Below are 21,547 nucleotides of genomic sequence, written 5' to 3' on the forward strand. Positions count from 1 at the left end.
CTGAGCGAATGTGTGACGGTGAGTTCAAAGGCGGCAAACTCGAGCAGGTCTGAGCAACTCGAGTGGCTTCAGTGTTTCGAGGGCCCGCGCTCAACGCGATTATCATTTCAAGTCTATCTGCAATCTGGGTTATGCCAGTCGCACGTTCTGAGAGTTCAAAATATAACGAATGCTACAAATAGCCAGTCTATATAATCAATAAATAGCTAAGATATCATGTAGCAAGTTTAAGATACTGCATCTACTGCATGACAGCTCGATTTCCACCCTGAGTTCTCGCTTAAGATCTTGTCGAATTGATTTATTTAGTTACCCTGGCATACAGCACAACTTCCGGGGATCTCTGGAGGTCACGAGTTATGACTCGCATGGCCATTGGAAATTATGTCCGATTAGTTTGCCGGCATGTCAGTTGCGCAATACGAGGCCATAAAGCTAGCATCATTTACATCTGTCTCCCTAGCCATCTCCCCCCCTCCAGCTTCCCCCTTTCGACCCAGTTAACCCCATTCCAACGCTCCAAGGAGAAGGATAAAACGAACGGGAAAGGCAGGCAAATGCGAAATAAAAACGAAAATTATGAACTGCACAAAAGCTGTTGTGAATTTTAATAAATTCTGCCTGCTGCTGCTTGTTTCTGGTTCTGTTTCTGTTTCAGTTTCAGCTACAGCTTCCTTTGAATGTATAGCTGTGTGTGTGTGTGTGTGTGTGCTGTATTTCTAAGCTGGCAGAGCGAACAAATCAAAAAGGGGAAAGTCCCAGGGTGGAGATACAGATACAAATACAAGCGCAAGGATACGTCAAAAGGAGCAGTTATTTATTTATTTGCGAGGGGCGGTTCGGGGGGGTTAAAGAGGCACAGCCACAGGCAAAAGCAGAGGCACAACAATGGCGGGCTAACGCAGAATAATGGGATAACAAAACGCCCTTGACACCCAGTAAAAGACAGCCAGCCCTCAAAAGTGGGCAAAGTAGCCTTATTATTATGAACACAGCACGTAGCAATTGTCCTGGGGCAGCGGGGAGCGGGGAGGGCAGTGCTCTGCCGCAGGGTCCTGAAGGGGGGGAAACGGAACAAAGGACCAAACCAGAACCCCGAAAGTACAAATCAAACCCTCGAGAGCGGCCACAGAATGTGCGGATGAAGAGCGAGAGGGAGAGAGGGAGAGCACAGCAATGGCACACTGCAAACACGAGGGTCTGAGTGAGAGAGCGCGAGAGTGGCGACTTTGGGGGTGTGTCTTCCATGCACTCGGTTGATCGGACCTCCCGCTCGCACTGCCCGGGCGCAAGCAGCACTCGCTACTCGTCGCCTCGTCGGCCAGCAGACCATCTCCCTCACACCCTCTCGCCGGTGTGGCGCACGGGCACGGGCAGAAAAGAGAGATAAGATAGCGGGCGATATACACGGGGCTCTTGCGTTCGAAAGGCGAAATTCCGGGGTATTGCGTTCAGTAGCCGCGAGTTCTCGTCGCCAGCACCACGTTTACCGTTAGCACTGGCCCAACCACCCCGCACGCCCCACCCCCCCAAAAAGCAGGCAGACACACTCGGCAGATACTCGCTGCATGCGCTGTACACGCATCCAACAGATACTTTTCCGAATTCGTTTTCAATCCAGCTACGTCCTGTTACGGATGCAGACGCGTCGCCTCCGTTGTGATACCAGATACATGTAATTGCAGGTCTAGAGCCACAGATTCAGCCACAGATACACAGATTCGAGTGCCCCCAGCAGATACTTAGCCTAATTACGCCGCGGATTAAACTATTAAACACTTAAATCCGCCAGGATTTGCCTATCAAATCAAATCGCATCGAATCGAATCGCATCGAATCGAATAGAAATCATATCACTGCGAGTGCCGCGTGTGTGACTGTGTGCGCGAGTGTGTGTTTTTGTGAAGCGGCAGCGAGATTAAAAACATATCCCCGAGTTACTTAAAATTAATCACTAACATAATCACTGTGATTTTTATTATTTGATCTGCCGACGTCAACACCGCGTGTGCGAAAACTGTTTAACGGCTGGGGCTTTATTAAATGCCGCTTGCCATTCGATACGATTAGCAATCTGTTGCAACAACACAGCATAAACCTACCGATCTCCCCGAGATTTATTGCCCATATAGCCCACTGCCCACGGCCCACGCGATATATCCGGAAGATTTTCGTTGACTTTCCCCAGATCTCCGGCGTTTGAAATGCTGGCCATCTGATTTATTGACGTGCCCACGACATTTGCTCCATCAAAGTTCGCCTTTGATATTCCGGATCGACGGAAGCGGCGAAACCGACGGAAGTTCGCTCCCACCACCTAGTGGATTAATTTGAATTCCTCTCCCATCATTCAGAGGTGAGTGCCAGTCCCATCTACTTGATCACAGCTTACTTGTTATAATATTATAAGGAAGATCCTAAATGAATCTTAAGATGTTACAAGACCAGATTGCAAACAAGCCACAGCAGAGCTTAGGTTTATCAATGCAATTTTTCTAGATATTTCAAACGATTTTGGTAATATGAGTTCTCCTTTAAAAACGAAAGTAAAGCTGCCCCAATTAAGATGTTTTGGGTCATCGCAAACAGAAGTTTCCTGGTAAACAGCTCGCTAGGAACTTAAGCGCCACCTAATGGCAATGTCAATTCATCAGCTGCCTAGCTTTCCAGGGAGGATCAGTAGAGGTTCCCATTGAGGGCCCAGAGCCCGTCCATAAACGGCTTGTTGGACAAGGAATTAAGTTTACGGCGGACTCTCACGCCGCGCATAAATCACGGCGGAGTGAGACCCGGATCCGGATTGCCGCCATAAACCGAGATCTCGGCCATTCCGTAAGGGGGCCTCTGGGCTTCTGGGCCGGTAACGTTCATTTTTTGGCCACAAAAATTTGGAGGAGAGCCCGGCCAAGTAGCGCTGGCTCATTGACGTCACCTGAACAATTAGCAAACAAGATGTGGAAAAAAACCTAAGTACACAATACGGATCTGGCGGATCTCCGGGCAGCCGCTAAACTTGAATTTGTATAAAATAATAAAATTAAATAGGAATGAAAACATGTGGAAAGCCTTGGCACAACATCGGAATCTTGCCACCTTCGCGACGAAGAGGCCGTAAACCCACGAGATCTCGCGGCCATAAAGTGGCATAAAATAATTCTGGCATTCTTTGTCTTAGGGAATCATTATGTAAATAAATTCTCACTTTTGAAATAAAATGACGAGGCAGAAAGCGGGAAAGCTGAAAGCAGAAAAACACACACGAAATAGAGCGGAGAATATGTATATTCTTTGGCGGAATGGAAACAATGGCAAACTGGCAACCGAATTATTTATTAGACGATGCGGCAGATAATTTAGCCAGAAATTGAGACAACTGCGGCAAAAGGCAGAGCAAATAACAGTATTATAAATAAATAGCCATCCCCGGCAATATAAAATGCAGAACTTTTCATTTCATTTCAACGACTGACCCATCCAATCGTGTGGCCCATAAATTGGCTTCAAGTGAAATTATGTTTATCACGAAAGGCTGACTGCCTATTATTATTGCTGGCTATTATTATTGTTGAACAACCGCAAATGGATTTAACATTACAGCCGCACTAATCCACTGGGGATCAAGTGGAGATCAAGCGGCATTATCAGCGAAATCGAAAGTGACAGCTCAAGCCAAGGCATTCCAATTAAATTTAATTGAATTCACTTAAATACTCGTACAATCGCATACAACTGCGAATTTATGCTAGATATACATATGCCGCTAGATTTATGAAATTCGTTCTCGTTTCGAATGCCTTTGAATGCCTTTAGTTTGTTGTGATTGAGATTAGATAACCATTTATTGCAACGTTTCATTTCGTTTCGTTGCGTTTCGTTACGTTTGCTCAGATAGCAGACTGTGTATAACATATATATATATATATATATATGCCATTCCCAACCGATATCGGGCAAAGGGGAAACTGGAGGAACCTGGAGAGGTGTTCCCTGCCTTTTCGCTAATTGATTTACGATCGTTTATGGCTATTTTCGTGCTACTGTCAGTGGGCTGTTTTTATTTTTAACGAATTTATTGAACGCCCATGACACAGTGTATCGCACTAGCGACTGTCAGTGGAGCCTATTCTACTGCTCTACTGCTACCAAGCTTTCCCCAATTCCCCCAATTCCCCAATTTCGATTGCCAAAATCCAAGAGCGCCCAGTGTACGTGCAATCATAACAATAATAGCGGAGAAATGCTCGCAGAAATGTAAATATTTTACATCGATAAGGCTGTTATCACTCGCCCGCCCGCCTTCCCCGCTCCGCCAGTCTGCTGATAGCGGTGGCTCAGTGGCTCAGTGGTGCGGTGGAGCAGTGGTTGTCAGCCCCACCATGTGCCCCACCAGCTCCCCTCAGGTGCTCCACCAGCCATACGATTTACGACGCCAACTGGAGGAAAGAGCCGCATTCTACCACTCCGTTGGCCGCCGGCTCCAGCATCCGTGGTATTAACCCCTTGACGTGTTTGGTGTTAACTTGCCATTCGGCTGGTGTTTGGGTTAAGCTCCCTGTTTGCCTTCGCCGTTGAGGCGATAAAAGGTTCCACCAGTTGATTTGCCTGGTTGCCCGGTAGCCAGCCAAGCGATAATTAAGGCTGCGTAGCAATGAACTCTCCATATGACTAACATATGAAACTCGCAACTAATTCTACAATTAGAGCGCAATGCTTCCCCATTTCTTTTCGCAGTGTATTAATGACATACCGCTTACTCTGTGTTTTGCAGCTTTCCGGGCTCTGGCAACGGCTGCATCTTGGATTTGCTTTCACCACAGTTGGAAGATACCGGCCTCAAGACGACGACTTTCCTGCAGCACTTCAAGGACGTCGTCACGACGAAGTTCACGGGGAGGGACCACCACCTGCCGCCGCTGCACCCCGCACACCCCGCCCACCCGGCGCACCAGCAGTCGGCCCTGCACCACCACCACCACCAGCAGCAGAGCTTCTCCACCATTTTCCCCACGTATCTAGGCATGGACCGCTCCTCCGCCGTCGGCGGTTGCGGCGGGGGCGGCGGTCTGGGCGTGGGCGTGGTCACCAGCTCGGCCACCGCCTTGGGACCCGGTGGCCTGACCAACGGCGGCGGCGGAGTGGTCAGTGGCGCCCTCAACGGACTGGAGGCCATGTCGGCCGAGTCCACAGGGCTGTGCCTGCAGGATCTGGTGAGTGCCGGGACGGCAAATGGAGCAGGCTCTGCAGGATCGGCGGAGAGTGCCACCACCACCAGCACGGCGCTGAGCAGCGGCAGCACCGGCAGCTCCACGGTCAACGGAGGAGGCAGCAGCACCTCCGGCACGGAGCACCTGCACAGCCATCACAGCCTGCACGACTCCAGCTCGTCGGTCAGCATCTCACCCGCCATCTCGAGCCTGATGCCCATCAGCAGCCTGAGCCACTTGCACCACTCCGCGGGCCAGGACCTGGTCGGTGGCTACTCCCAGCATCCGCACCACACGGTGGTGCCGCCGCACACTCCCAAGCACGAGCCGCTCGAGAAACTCAGAAGTAAGTATCGAATCAAGCCCATATCCTACACATATCTTTATAATAGGTAAAGAACTGAATTGAAGGTTTTTAGCTAGAGTTTTGTTGATTAGCATGCCAAAGTTTTGCAGAGTAAATCAAAGATCCATAAATTGGCTTTGAAATATCTCAACCTATTTTCTTTTGATCTGTTCCCTTTTGAGGAGAATTTTTCCCGAAATATATCAGAAACGTTTATTTTTCCGTGGCATAATGGGCTACCATTTCGTGGGCAATTTGTAGTGATATTTGTGAGGGGCATCTCGCACATTGACAGCTAATTAGTGGGCCCATAACTCAGTGTGAGAGACGTACATTCTTGGGAGGCTGCTCCTCAGAAGATGTTCCCTTCGATGCGAGTCATCAACAAGTGTCCACATTCTCATTGCTATTCATGGCACTTTTGGGCACTGGGCTTGTGTTTTATACATTTACACAGTTTCCTCTGTCAGTGGCAGCTGTTGGCATTTCAATATGCGATTCGTTTTGGCCATCATTCACGCTTCGTGCCAAAAGCTCACTCCCTGCTCCGGTCCACTTGTCGCTCCGAATCTCTATCTCCACCACCACCTCCATCTCCATTCCCCTCATGCATATTCATAATCATTGTGCAATCATTAGCGCATAATCTCCACAAAAGCGTTACAAAGGGAACGGCCCAAAAAACAGGAGTTGGTCCGTGAGATATCTAAACAAAAATTTCAATTTTGTGCGCATGTCACGGCTAATTGAGCACCCTTCTGGCGTAGTGCCGAAAGCAACACTCTACCCTGCTCACTTCCACTTCCAATTCCACTTCCACTTCCCTTTGACATTCGATATGTGCATTGTAGTCAAGTGTTTGTTGTTCCGATTGCTCTAATTGTTATGGGAATTTGGACTCTTCGGAGGATGCTAAAGTGCGCAATGCCACAACTTCAAGTGGCAATATGACAACTCAATTGGTTCTGGGGAAGATTCTGGGAGAGTCAGGCCAACCCAGATGGCCAGGAAACTTGTTGGTGTGCCAAGACAAGTAGAAATTATACGAATATGCAGATCGCTCTTGAATACAACTAGTTTTGCTCCGGCAAAAAGCGAGATTCGTAGAAACGAGGAGCAGTTGGGAGTGAGTGCCTAGCAAAGGATGGGAATCCCTACGAACAATTTCCATTTGCCAAGAGATTTGTCTGCCCTCGCCCAGAGATTTGTTGGCTGTCGCCCTGTCAACTCAACTCTGCCCCTTCGGGGTTAACAGCCCGGCAAACTTTGCACTTGTCTGCATCCCGGAGTGGCCACAATACCCGAAAAGAACCCAACCAAACTGAACTGAGTAGAGGTGAGGTGAAGCCATGGAGGCCACAGATGTCCTGCCATTTATTTGCGTGCCAAAACAATTTAGCACAAAAATGGCTGGCATTTAAAATATGCACGACTGCAGTTATCCTTTGACACCCGTACAAACACGTAGATATTCGTAGCTGCAGGTGCGGGCCACGTTAACAGCTCTGAGCCACAAATTTCCACTCCTGTCCGCCTGTTTTCGCCCGCTTTTCGCCCGCTTTTCCCCTGTTTTCCCCGTGTTTTCCCTGATTTTCCCCCTTGTTGTCGTTATTGTTTACGCTCTTGTTTAAATAATGGCCACGCAACGTGATTCTGCTCCTGCTGCCGCTTGGCTGCTGCTGGATTTTCATCAGACTCCAGAATTGCATGGCTGCAATCGGATTTTCAATTATTGGCCAATTTAATGGTCAGCACACAAACAAGAGACAAACACCCACAACCCATTCTTTTATACACATTTATTTATGCGTATTTATATGTGCGGCAGAGGTAATAATTTTTTACGATTGCACTTTTTTATGGGCCGTGTTCCACCTTTTAGTTTCGACTCAACTCGAGTCGACTCTTTTCTGTTTTATTTTTGGTAGATCATTTTATGGCTTCGGTGCGTGTTTTTATTTCGCTGGCGGTGCTCAAAGGATTTCAAGTTCACGTTTTACACCAATTTAGTTATTTGATTTGATTTTTATGTTTAAGAGACGTAACTCTTTAATAGATGGGGATTGTCGCCTAAATTATGTTGTCAGCAGCTGGGAAGAACCGACCTTGTCCCTCCCTTCGTATATGTGTATTTTCATATTTCACCATCGCGGCAATTAGGGAATTATCTCGCTGTATCAGTGACTATATAAACATATATCCACTGGCGTTTATATTTGTCCCAGGCAAACCAAACCAAACAGAACCCGAAACGAAACTGAAACTGAAACCGAAACCGAAATCCAAATCAGAGCAGTTTACATTTACTTTTTGGTTGCTCGGCAAATAATAGAATGCTGTTCTATTCCTATACCTCTATACTACTATACTACTATACCTATGCCCATTCCCATTCCCATTTCTTTTTGTTTCTATTTTTTATTGCCAGCTAGTCCTTAGCTTGTTTGCCAAGTTGTTGCCACAGATACGACGAGATGGAGAGAACTATTTGCCCATGACAATGTTTGTGGCTGATGCCGTTGATAAAATTATGAAATTACCAGCGCTTCACTTCGGCTTTCTGGTGAAATCGTGCTGTTATCTGTTGTGTCTACACCAAAGTAAATGCCCATCTTCCCGCTAAGTGTTAATGGCACGTGCAGCTCGGCGGGCTCTAAAAACAAAAAAAAAAACACGAACACGAAAAAAGCGAGCAGAAACACAACAGAACAACATAAACAATAGCCCAGACTAAGACTAAATCCAGCAGATACACACTTTTCTAATGGGGCAGGGGTCCTGCAGGACTCCATGACTCCAGTTCTTCAGGACACCCGAAGCTGGGCTACTTTAAATTCCGCACCAACGCCTGTTTTTGTCAGGCCTGGTCCTTATGAATATAAATACCTTTTATCGATTTTCCGCTCGGCTCCTGTTTCGCCGCTTAAAGCCTTTAAGGATTTCGTCCTGCGGCGTGCGAACGAACAGTGCATTGCCCGCAAATCTCTGCGAAATTGCTCACATATGTCATCGAGCACTGGCAGGACCAAGGATCACACTCGAATTGGCAATGCAGGCACCCCAGCAATGCCACACAAATTGCACTTGCTGACCTCGCACAGTGGTGTATCGATAGGAGAAAGTGTCGCAAATATATATAAGATATAATATATTTTACTCTATATATAGTTTAGTTTACTAACCAGAAAAGTGCTGTATCTATTTTATTGTCTCAATTCGTATAGTTTTGCCCACTGTAACTATCGCTGAAGTTGCCATTTATCAATCCATCTGCACAGCTCTATCTCTGGGCTTCCTCCTCGCTGGCACTGATTTCGTTTATATAAATTATAATGTCATTATGGCAACCAGCCACAGAATCCACACAACCCTCAATCACCATCCCCAATCCCATCCACTCGCTGCTCCTTGGTTTTCCTTGAGGCAATTACCTCGTTGCAGAAGTTAGTCGGGAAAACTTGATTCTCTGTCCGCTTTTCCGCCTCTTTTCTCATTATCCGGGCGAGGGCATCGTGCAATTTCGTAAAAATGTCGCATTAGAGATTATCTGAGGAAACAAACTTGTCCGCCGGACAGCACTCGCAGGTCCTTGGTCTGGTCCTTTGGCCGTTGGCCGTTGGCCGTTCGCCGGCTTTTTGCTGGCTGACCCAATGGCAGGAAAGGAATTCGAGCTGACAGTCGGGCAAATTACTGGCCAAAGTCATTGCAGTGGAAAACTACAAGCCAGCAAGAAGGGGCAAATCTAGTCTCGTCCAGACTCGACACACACACAAACAGAGAAGTGCCCCCTTTTTTTCGGATGTCCTTCTCCCTTTTGTCTTATCTGCAGCCTCAACTAATGAGTCCGGGCTTTTGGCCAGGACCTCTCTGCTACATAGACTGCTGCCAAGGGTTGTTCACCATTCTTGGGACATGTCAATGTGATTTCCGAGATTTTTATGCGACTTCGCTCTCCGGTTGGTCAAGTGCTCCGCTTGGAGCTCATTATTGGGCCATAACATGTGGTCGGGGGCCATTGTCTCGGCCAAAGGATTAGTTTTGAGAGCCATAAAAATTAACTCTGCAAGCCGTTGCCTAATTTTCATCACTCCGAATTGGGGTTTTTCTTTTGCGGCATATGGGCCAGCAATTTCCACGGACATCAACACCTCGACGGCAAATGTGGCATGAAATTGGAAAATATTTTCATTTGCGGCGGAGTGTTTAACCCTTTGCTGGCCCAGCCAGTGGTTTACAGCGAAAGCAAGTTCTGGTCCCATTTCCAAATCCAATCTCAATCGCAATTCCAAACCCAATCCCGATGCCAGGACCCCAATGCCAAAGCCAATCCCGATCCCCTTTCAACTGTCACATTAATCGTTTGTTTTTGGTCACCAACTAAACGTTGCTTATGCTTGACATTTTCCTTTAACCGTTTTCCTCCCTTTTTGCGGGGCATGTCCTTTGTTGGCCGAGTCCTTTTATTTTTGTTTGTTTTGGTCTGGTGAGGTTTTCCTCCTCTGACAGTCGCCTGCGTGTCCTGCATCTCCTGCGTCTCCTGGCCCCGGATAATTTATTGCTCCGGCTGCCGTGTCGTGTGTCAAAAGTTTTTATGTGGAAATCTGTCTATGAATGAGGCGCGTATGTGTGCAGGATGCCTAGATGCTCATATCCTCGGAGAAAAAAAAAACAAAAATCCGAATCATTTTCGAATTTTTGTGCAGTTTCATTCGGGCAACCCTCGCTTGATTAATTGAGCCCGCCCCTTTGGGAGTGTTTGCCTTTGACTTTTGTTTGGGATCATCACAATAGTCGCCAAGTCAAATAAATTTACCATCGCTCATTTGTTTGCTCAGCGGCTAATGCCACTGCAAAATGGCTGTCGTGGAAATTGGATAATTGGGAAATCTTTCAGATCTGAAAATCGGAAAATCTGAAAATCGGAAAATCTGAAAATCGTAGGAAATGGGAAAAGCGAAAGTGACGCCGACACTTGTTGTCACCGAACAGAAACAGAACTCTTGCCTGTGGCATGTGCAAAATGCTGCCGACAAGCAACGCCCACCTTTGTTTGCTCTATTGACACTTGCCACTCATCCAAAATTCGATACCCACTCGAAAGCCTTGAAAACATTGTAAAACTCGGGCGACAACTGGTCGACAAATGTCACCGCCAGCTGACAGACGACGACAATTTTTCCGACGACCTGTCAGCCGGGAAAACCAAACAGCAAAACAAGGAAAACACCAACACACAGCAGGAAAATCAAACTCAAATTAGTCGCTGGCCAAAATGCTCGGGAAATATTTACACAAATGAAAATCGCCGTGCTACGTGATTTTCGCTGCGTTTTTTTCAAATTCTCCGTATTTTTTGTGCGCTCGTTTTTGTTTTTAGAGCGTGTCGTTAGGAAAATATTTTACGATGACGACCCATTTAGCTCAGGTCGGAAATCGAATTTGGGATTGAAAATGGGAGCATTTGGATTCATTCAGCTGTGTCTTCGAATTCAAAGATTGCAACGAGGCGTTCACTAAAAAATGAAAGTGGAAATGAGGATGCAGTGGCATTGGTGCGCAAAGTAGCGTCTCACTTGACAAATAACTTATGGCTTATTAACAAATTAACAGCTGAATTTGGTTTTCAAGACAAATACCTTTTTTACAACTCTCATCGAACTTGACAAAACATTTATACTAAACACTGCTGCCATGTTTGTTTTTCGCATTTTTCCCCCCGCATTCAAGATGCTCGTAATAAAGCAATGAAATTTTAATTACCTTAAAACGCACTCATTAGAGGCCATAAAAATACTTTTCACGTTGAAATTTCGAATTTTCCAACGGCATGTGAGGCTGTTGTCGGCGGCATAAATTATGCAACTGGCCATAAACTAATTGAGCCATGGGCCACCGCCAAGGGGATGACATTTGTGACTCCTAGGGGTACTGTAGCCCCCACATCCCCCCGCCAAAAAAAAGGAGCAGGCTAATTGTTTCGAATGTCGCCGCGGGTGTTTGCTCACTTTAAAACCACATTAAAGTGACAGCATGTGAGAAGGCCATAAATAATCAGCGGTATGCAAAGGAAGTGGCCCAGAAGATTTAGGAGGAAGTTGGGACCCCGGACCATATGGGTGCACACCTTCCTTCCAGTTCGCGGGAAGACCCCTAGAAATCAATTGCCACGGCCATAAATCTGTGACGAAATGGCTTCATTTTTTTGGGGGGGCGGGGGAAATCATGCCAATAGCTGAGTAATTAATACCAAAATAGGCGTGACTAACTGCGGCAATTAGTACGTAGCAAACTGAGTCATTTGGCGCCGGTAGATTTATGGGGCCAGGGCGGACAGGGCGATTCCCTCGATTAACTTTCGCCATGGCAACACTTTGAGCACGGACCACGGACTGAAGTTTTATAGTCCCGCCCCTGGAAACAATTAAGTTGGCCTCCTCCAGGAGCAATCCGCTTTTTAATCGGGCTAACCAAGAGGCCATTCCAGGCTGCGGTGTCATAAATCCTTTTATGAGCTCTTTTACGGGCTCATCTTTTCTGGTTGAGTTTTTCCGCGGGGAAAAGTATCTTTTAATGGTAGCTGCAGCTGGAATAGATATATCTTTAGAACCAAGCTCAATTATTTAAAGAGTAAGCTAGATAGTTTTCGATATTCTAGCACTTCCCTGGTTGAAGCATAAATTTTTTTGTAATTTTCTCTTGCCTGCGCTGGCTTGTTCTTTTCAGTTTGGGCCGAAACCGGCGATTTCCGTGATAGTCATAGCTCCATGACCGCCGTAGCAAATAGTTTGGATAGCACCCACTTGAACAACTTTCAGACGTCATCCACATCCTCGATATCGAACCGGAGTCGGGATCGCAAAGATGGTGAGTAGCAACCAAAGCTGCCGTATCCGTAACCCTCCCAAAAGCAGCCGGCAAAAGTAGCGTATCCGTATCCGTTATCTCCACAGGGGCCCATCGATAAGGAACATAATTTATAATAATTTCGGAAAGCGTGGCCAACGATTCCACCTTTGTCGGCGAAATTTACACGGCCGGCTCCGTTTAGTTTTCGATTAGACTGCCTTTGATTTGCGACCTCACGACGACAGCAGAACAGAAAAACCAAAAAAAAACCAAAAAAAAAAACCGAAAAAAAATGAGAATGAAGCCGAACAGAAAAAATGATATTTCACAGGGGCAGTAATTTAGTTTATTTGATTAAGTTTTCGGCAGCTAACATTTCGATGTTGGTCTCGCTTTCGACAAATACGACAAAAATACGACGAAAAAAACACAAAAAGCACGCCGCATGATCGATGACATTTGGGAACATACATTAACTGGTTATAAATCTGTTTGCCGGCGGTCCGCCTTTGAAGTTTTTCGGGGGTGGTGGGTGGTGGTGGCTAATGGCTGGTGTTTGCTGGCGACGCCTGAAGGTTGCATGGCAATTAGTAACGGTGCTTCGCTGACGCCACAAACCACAAACCACAAACCAGAGACCAGAAACCAAGACCTTTCCCCCGACGCGCTTATCTACCCTACAGTAAACCCAGACGGAGGGCAAAGAACGGCATTAGACAGCCGATCTATATATCTATAACTATATCCACATTCATTTAAAACAAGTATCTAAGAGTATGAATGGCTTCTTCCACAAGTATCTAAGAGTATGATTCGTTTCTTTCACAGGCAATCGCAGCGTAAACGAGACCACGATCAAGACGGAGAACATATCAAGTTCCGGGCACGACGAGCCGATGACCACCAGTGGCGAGGAGCCCAAGAACGACAAGAAGAACAAGAGGCAGCGGCGCCAGCGGACGCACTTCACCTCGCAGCAGCTCCAGGAGCTGGAGCACACCTTCAGCCGGAACCGCTATCCGGACATGTCCACCCGCGAGGAGATCGCCATGTGGACCAATCTTACGGAGGCTCGTGTTAGGGTGAGTTCAATTCGATGTTCTTAAAGCAAATGAGGTTTTTAGTTTATATTTTATACAATGAAATGCGATAAGAGTTGGCTGAAGTGACGTTTGCAAATCACTTTGCCACATAAAGTAGTTTGCTTGCCCCAAACTTTGCGCCACCATTACCGCGCTGATGCTCGAATTAATTGCCAAGCAAGCCGCAAACGGCAAACAAACGCCGGCAATCCGGATTCCGGCAGCTCGGTTGGCACATTATGCGGCCATTATAGTCCGGATCCCAATTATATTACGGACCGCAGGAGTCGCGACCGCAATGCAGCCGCACAGACTCGTAAATATGTCGCCTCGTTTGGCGTTGGCTTAAACCCAATGCGGCCAACGCGGCCAATATGGCCAATATGGCCAATACTCGTGCCGGAAAGAAGAGGCCATTTCCCTGCGCCACCGTGGATTTATGTGCAGCTTTGGGGGCGAGTGGCAAGGGGCGTGGCAAGTGGGGTGTTGCCATAAATTGCCGCAGCTAAAACTGCAGTTGGCAGCGTTTGCGGCATTTGCAGCATTTGCTGTTTGTAAACCGCGAGCTTATCGAACGCCCGACCTCAACTGAACTGAATCGCAGTGTTTGCTCAATATCCGCTCTATTGACATTTGTCCATGTCCGAGATACAATAGCTACTCCGCTATAGGTATTTGCTAGTAAGGTATATTGTATCTGCGAGAAGGTGGAACTATAGAACTGTGCTACTAAAATCACTAGATTTTTAATAGATACGTCTGTAGTTGCCCTGCAACATCTCTTTCTTAGTTATAGATTTCATGCTTTCAACACTTTTAAGATCGTTGCAAGTTATCTCGCAGTGTGGAAGGGCCTTTCAACGGCAGCAAAAACCAATAAAGCAGTTGCCTCGAGTTGTACAAGATATCTTGTTGGCCACACAAGCGTTGTAATTGTTTGTAAACACGATAGTTAGTTGGACAAACAATGGGAGTTGGAGTTGTGGCGCCAGCGCGGCAAATACTCCTCTGATATCGCAGATATCTGCGGCTATATCTATTTCTATTTCCATTTCCAATTTCCACTTCCATTTCCATTCGCCGTCGAAACGGACGGAAAGACAATCGGCAGACAGGCGCGCAGATATGATAGACAAATGATCGATGATCGCCGTTGATTGCTGATGGTGATCGGGTTTGTGATCATTGTCATTGGACGTATGGCGACATCAGCGTGGCATTAATTGTACAGCTAGAAGTGGCTGCTATCACAATTGCCTCGAAAAAAGGAGAACATCTGCGGCAAAGGCGAGTGCTTCATGGTTTTCCTATGCAAATTTCGCCGGACTCTCGCATATGCGATGAAAAAAGCCAAGGAACAATTTCCCCCCCTTCCCTATTGCACTTGACAACATTTATAAAGAAATTAGCTGCGGCCCAGAGTGACAAGGGGAAGGGAAGGAGGGGGGGGGGGGGGGGGAATGATGGCAATCTAAACATGTGTTCCTCGCATAAAGCAGCTAAATGCATAAAATATTGATACAGTTTGTTTTATGGTCCATTATATGATGATGACAAAACGGTTGGCTCCGTTTGCTCACTTTTCTCCGTTTCCCTCATTTCCACCCTCGGAAAATGCAAAACAATGCCCCAGACTATTTGTCATCGCCAGCCGAGGGTTGTTTAATGAATTAGAAAACCGCACACGAATTAATGATGATCGCGATCATGCCTTTCAGCTCAGACGAACCGAGGGGTTGTGGCTCACATTTAGCTAACATTTGACTTTGAATCCGACTCCGACTCCGACTCTGGCTGCCCATTGTAATGGCGAAGGCAATAAAATTTATCAAATATACAAAAGGATTATACGGCCCACTGGCGGTGCAACTCCGCTGCCGGATGGGATGGGCCGTATAAATCTGGCCGGGCTTTAAACTGTCAAAAAAGAGCAGCCCCTGCTTCCATTTCCATTTCCATTTCTCCGTAGCTCTGATAGCTACTAATCCGGGGATTTACATGCGCCGGCAATTATGGCAATATGTTCGCCCCGTCTGTCCCATTGTCTCAGTGCTCAGTACTCAGTGCTCAGTAACTGAGTAACTCAGGGCACTCTTTCTCCACTCATCCACACTTTTTAATGTGTCAAATAGAACTCACTTTTTAATTCAATTACCAGCCAAGGACGGGCAACAACATTGCCCATAAAAGCATTTGTCGCTGTCCTCAATCTGCAGTTGGCATCGCGCTGGGATGCGAATTGTATCTATGTATGTATGGGGTTGTATTGAGTGTTTTTTGCCAGCTCTTTTTTTATGGTCAGGTGTCGCCAATGGCCCGGAAATGGAAACAGCATTTGCCAATCGCTGAAAGTGTATAAAAAAGCCATTGAAAGTGGCCACAAAGGAGCCGCAATATGCTGGCTTGATTGCAGTTCGGATGGTTCAATGTAGTGGATAAGTGGGGAAAAAAAGGGTAACTCAAAAAGAGAACTGGGTTATGTTCGGGCTATACAATGAAGCCTACATAAATATTTGAGCTTAAATAATGCCATTTAAAACGCAGCTAATGGCTACTGTGACTTTCCTATCTGCGGCGACCTTTTGAACGTATTTACTTCTGTAATAGCCGTGATTAGGCTACTTTCTGTTCACATATGTCCGCATATTTGCAGCTGCAGTCGCACAGCGGACCAATTAATATAGTAGTGTATCTATGTATCTGTGTATCTGTGTATCTGTGTATCTGAGTATCTGAGTATCTGAGTATCTGAGTATCTGAGTATCTGAGTATCTGAGTATCTGTGTATCTGTGTATCTGTGTATCTGAGTATCTGCGTATCTGTGTAGTCATCCAGACAGTTGAGCACACAAGGAGGACTGCGCTGCGTGGAGTAGTTCACGTATCGATGTTATCTGCTGATTTTCACTTGGGCAGGGCTATCACTCGCATAGAACAGCCCCGGAAATGAGAGCCCACCCATTCCACATTCTACATTTACCATTTACCATTTCACATTGGGCAAATAAAAAACGTATTTAGCTGCAATTTGCGACCATCAATCATGGGAGCCCGCACAACAAAAAGTGAGGCCCTAACTTCTGCCACATGGCCACTTTTGGCCACTCATATCGTTCATTTTTGCCACGTCCACCGAGTTCACCACGTTTACCTGATGAAGCGTTGCATGAGTTGCCGTCGAGTGTCGTTGATGCTTTCATCAAAACCAATTAGGATTTTCCACAGGACTCTGCCCGTTGAGTGGAAAATTGCGCTGTTCTTTTTTTTCGATTTTTTGCACTCTCTCATATTTCACTTTTTCACTTTTGCGCAGAGCTTCCTCCTTTTATTTTTTTTAGCCAGCAGGCACATCAATTTGCCATCAGCATTTTCCGTTTTCCGTTTTTCCATCTCCCTGGTTTTTGTGTTTTTTGCAACTTTGGCAACTTGCTAAATGATACGTGAAAATGACAGCTGACGAGATCGATGACGTTAGTTTTGCATCCTTGATGATCCACGAGATCCTTGAGCTCCTGATGCCCATGATGATGATGATGGCGATGGCGATGTTGATGGGGCTGAGCGATGTACCTTGACAAATTGACACATGGCGAAGGGCAGGGCATTTGATTTAGGTCCTGGGAAAATGGAAAACTCTCACTCTCACTTTCGCTTTCTCTGTCGCTTTAGCCACGGCAACCAGCTCATGCGATTTCAATTAACTGCCGCAACTAATTAGATTAAGGCAATTGCCGCACTAAATTCGCTTGCTGGCACGCGGCCATAGTTTTTCACTTGTTAGCCTCTTACTCGCGTACGGAATGTCTCAATCAGAGTTTTCCCAGGCGAAAACAAACACATTTTGCATAGATCAGCGCGTGGCGGATTTTAGTCACGCCAGTTAGGGGTATGGGGTATGGGGTATGGCGAGTATGGGAAGTTTGCAGGACATCAAGGACACGTTTGGTGCGTAGAGAGGGCTGCAGACCGGCATGGGCCATAAATCTGCAACCCCGCAACGTGGAAACCGACGACCAACGCGTTGATTTAGGGACAATGTGGCAATGCGGCAACAAGCCATGAAATTCGAATGTGCAGCTTTAATTGCCCCAGCAAATGTATCTGCATCGGTGAGAATCTTTTGCCACTTGCTTTCTGTTTTAAGTGTAAGTGTATCTTGTATCTGGTATCTTAAAGCTTCGCGACTTCGTGGAGAGCAAGAAACTCATCAAAATGCTGCCAACGTCTGCGCAGCTCTTTGTCATTTGTATCTGTATCTGTATCTGTGGCTGCGGAGGAGTATCTTTGTCTGCCACCCAAACATACGTATCTGTGCAAACTTCAGCCATAAATTACAAAGTTGCCATTTTGTTTTTATCTTCTGCTGGGGAGCACTCGTCCCCCGTTTTCTCCTTTTTCTCCTGCACTTTCTGTGTGCAAAATAATTTTGATTTATTTTTGCGCCCTCGCAACACACACTCGCCCCTCCCCCCCACACTTTTTTTTTTTGGGGTGGCAAGCCGAGTTTATTTATATAAAGCTCTCCATTAAAAAAGGCAGCCCGGGCTGGCTGACTGGGAGTATTTATGTATATATTTGTATATTTATAATTACTGCACATGCGTATTGCGGCGGGGCGCGCTTTTTGGGGGAAGTTTTGCTCGTTGCGATGCCAGGGCAGATACATAAATTTTCAAGTAATAAATTATAAGGAAAATGGCCGACTGTGCGGCTTAAAAGCTGCGAATAAGTCGCGCTGCGAACTATGAATAAAACTTTTAGATTTTCTCTCTCTCTCTAGTTTTTAAGCAAACTCCATCTCTTGATATGGCTTCTTCTATAAAGTTAACTCAATCTAATCTCGCAGTGAGCTAATCAAGTACCTATCCATTTTCTCTCCACCAGGTGTGGTTCAAGAACCGGCGTGCCAAGTGGCGCAAGAGGGAGCGCAACGCGATGAACGCGGCGGTGGCGGCGGCGGACTTCAAGTCCGGATTCGGGACGCAGTTCATGCAGCCGTTCGCGGATGACTCGCTGTACAGCTCGTATCCGTATAACAACTGGACCAAGGTGCCGTCGCCGCTGGGCACCAAGCCCTTTCCGTGGCCAGTGAATCCGCTCGGCTCGATGGTGGCCAGCAATCATCACCAGAACTCGGTGAACTGCTTCAATACGGGCGCCAGTGGCGTGGCGGTGAGCATGAACAACGCATCCATGCTGCCGGGCTCGATGGGCTCCTCGTTGAGCAACACCAGCAATGTGGGCGCCGTGGGCGCCCCGTGTCCGTACACCACACCCGCCAATCCGTACATGTACCGCTCCGCCGCCGAGCCCTGCATGAGCAGCAGCATGAGCTCCAGCATTGCCACGCTGCGGCTGAAGGCCAAGCAGCATGCATCCGCCGGATTTGGCAGCCCCTACTCCGCCCCCTCGCCCGTGTCGCGTTCGAACTCCGCCGGACTCTCCGCCTGCCAGTACACCGGAGTGGGCGTGACGGACGTGGTCTGAGAAAACGCCCTGGGTGCGCTGCTCAACCAGCACCAGCACCACTTGCAGCACTTCTCGGGCGGATCGGTGGGCGGCACCGGGGTGCCGAACGGCATGCAACAGCACTCCGGCAACATGCTGCACCACAGCAACTTGGGCCTGGACCACTCCGACCTGGGTTTGGTGGGCGGCGTGGCGGCCACTCACCAGGACGAGGGCAACCACAGTCTGGAGGGCAGCAGCAAGTCGCCCATGGAGGCGCCTCTGGCCAACAGCAGCAGCAACAACAACAACAACAACAACAACGACAACGATGACGAGGACGTGATCGATTGAAAAAACGCTCTAACTTAAATCAAACTAAAGGCAGCCTAGCCCTAAGCATTCATAACTAATTTTAGATGTTTGCCCCAACTAAAGATACATAACATAAAGCAAATGCAATGATGCCCCTAACTAAATCCAAAAAAGAAGATACAATTTTTTGAAGAACAATAACTAAATTTACCAGAGGAAGAGTGCCAGAACTCGGTTTTATTTGCATTGAGATTAGATGCCCCTTTGTTCGAGCGCCCGCAAAATTCAGAAATTAAGTGTTTTTGTAAATAAAAGCAAATATCTAGTGTTAAGCAGCGGAACCCCTAACTAATCAAGCCAAATAGCCAGCCCAAAGAACATATAGTCGCTCCTAGTTCCACCTTCAGTTCCCCCGTCGTATATATAGTATATATCGTATATATAGTATATATCGTATATATATATAAACCAGAAACGAGAAACGTATCAAGATTGTAAACAGCTAAGGCCAAAAAAGAACACTAAAGCTAAACTACACAAAAATATATCAAGCAGTAGCAGTTTTTAAGGAGTTGTCTAGTCGTATAGATCCGCATATGGCATATACCCTGTATACTGTCTCTGTATATGTATATGTATATGTATATGTATATGTATATGTATATGTACATGTACATGTACATGTATATCCCCTCTAAAGAGCCCCGTATAAATATAAATACTATTTAATAATTGTACACTTAACATTACTAGTTATAGAAATTGAATCAAAAGAACAATAAAAATTATGGAAAAAAAGCAACCACGCGACGGCACAATGAATTACGAGGGCAAATTGCGGTCAACCGCTGGGATAACGGATGGCTTTTTCCGCTGGGAAAACGGAGCGGAGTGGAAAATGGAAACATTAAAAAATCAAATTGTAATTTACAGCCATCAGGGGCGGGGGGCGGGGGGGTTGTGTGGCGATATATGCCAATCGCCTTTTGCAGGGGGAATGGGGAGTTAATTTAAAGCAGCTTTTCCTCCCCCAAAAATTGGGAAAGCGGAAAAGCGGGCAAGTGCTTAATTCCAAGGTGGACTTGGTGGCAAAAGATCCATCCATCAATTTATTCATTACGGCGAAATTATGTCGCATTTATATGCACCCCGCAAAGTGACAACCCCCCGGAAAATCACCGCACAATAAAAATAATAACAAAAGGACATCCGCGTCGGGGGGTTGGTTATCCTGGCTATCTTGGTTATCCTTGTTTCCCGGTGCGGGGCATCAAATTTGAATTTCATATGCTGCCCGCCTTGATTGAAGGCGACTAATAAAGTGCCCAGGGAAGGGAAAATCGGCGGGAAAATGGGATTTCCCGCTGCGTTAAGCATCTATTTTGGCGATGGTGGGGGCTAAACTGCGACCCGGCGAACCGGCGACCATTTGATTTATTTTATTCCCCTTTGCCCGCTGTTAATGTTTTAATAAGATTGATTTTATTGCCGCCCCTGTGTGCGTGGGTGGATTTGGCCCCGCTGCGGCGTCAAAGGGTTAATAAGTTGCGCTCCAGCTGTTTTAGCAACTCTATTATTGTCCCCATTTCGAAGCATTCGTTGTTCCTCCTCGTCGAAATTGCGATGGGTGCAAGATGGTTTGCAAATGCGAGAGTTTCGGGGGTTTTTTGATACTTTTTGCCATATCTGGAATTGCTCTATCGGCACACACACACTCACTCGCGCAATTAACTTTTCGGCGTAATTAATGCCGAGCCTAATTATTGTTAATCAAGCTCAGGCCGTCAGCAACAAAGCAGAGCAGAGCAGCCCCAAACAGGCCGCATAATGGATGAGCCGCAATTAAAATCAACTTCCTATATATGTTCATATATATACATATACGCGATTATATATGTATGCATATGTATAAGTGGCGGGGGAAGCACCGCAGCGTGAGTCACGAGGAAAAGTCGTGTTAAACGCACCTTATATGAGTATAAGAAACATGGTAATAGATGCCTAAAGTGATACCAGATATGTTGAGTTAGGAATTATTTCAGGCTGCCGTCTTAAATGAAGTATTTCAACTTTTATAGCAAAATCTAAAGATCCTTGGCATCATCCTTGGAACCAGTTTGAGATGCCCCGCGAAAGAAGCGCCATCTTGAAAGTGTCTCAGGGCACGACGCATGTTGTCAGCCATTATTTGCCTAACCCACCCCGTTGGATACCATACCCCCTTTGGGTGCCACCACCCCATCTGGTATCCAATGTGGAGGGCAATCAGAGAACCAGTCGCGCAACGGGGCGAGTTATTTTTACTT

At 46.6% G+C, this 21,547-nt stretch overlaps 1 protein-coding gene across 2 annotated transcripts; it reads left to right on the top strand.

Annotated features, from left to right (window-relative positions):
* The first annotated feature begins 1,463 nt into the window (after positions 1 to 1,463).
* Positions 1,464 to 20,043, top strand: LOC6538950 (pituitary homeobox homolog Ptx1). 2 transcript variants are annotated; one of them, XM_039375514.2, is made up of 5 exons: positions 1,464 to 2,356; positions 4,769 to 5,550; positions 12,259 to 12,414; positions 13,225 to 13,478; positions 18,363 to 20,043. In XM_039375514.2, exons 2-5 carry the CDS (start codon positions 5,019 to 5,021, stop codon positions 18,963 to 18,965), a joined length of 1,545 nt encoding a protein of 514 aa, XP_039231448.1. In that variant the 5' UTR covers positions 1,464 to 2,356; positions 4,769 to 5,018; the 3' UTR covers positions 18,966 to 20,043. The 2 variants fall into 2 exon arrangements, with proteins under 2 accessions (XP_039231448.1, XP_002099453.3); XM_002099417.4 differs by having other exon boundaries at positions 1,465 to 2,356; positions 12,274 to 12,414.
* The last annotated feature ends 1,504 nt before the right edge of the window (positions 20,044 to 21,547 follow it).

This window comes from Drosophila yakuba, chromosome 3R (genome assembly GCF_016746365.2).
Source record: "Drosophila yakuba strain Tai18E2 chromosome 3R, Prin_Dyak_Tai18E2_2.1, whole genome shotgun sequence".
Taxonomy (NCBI): Eukaryota; Metazoa; Arthropoda; class Insecta; order Diptera; family Drosophilidae; genus Drosophila; species Drosophila yakuba.

Bases quoted from the DNA above. Each gene is read 5' to 3' on its own strand.
- LOC6538950 (XM_039375514.2), top strand. From the start codon at position 5,019: ATGGACCGCTCCTCCGCCGTCGGCGGTTGCGGCGGGGGCGGCGGTCTG. The intron at 5,551-12,258 runs GTAAGTATCGAA...TTGCCTGCGCTG, and splicing joins GCCGCTCGAGAAACTCAGAA to GCTTGTTCTTTTCAGTTTGG. The intron at 12,415-13,224 runs GTGAGTAGCAAC...TTTCTTTCACAG, and splicing joins GAGTCGGGATCGCAAAGATG to GCAATCGCAGCGTAAACGAG.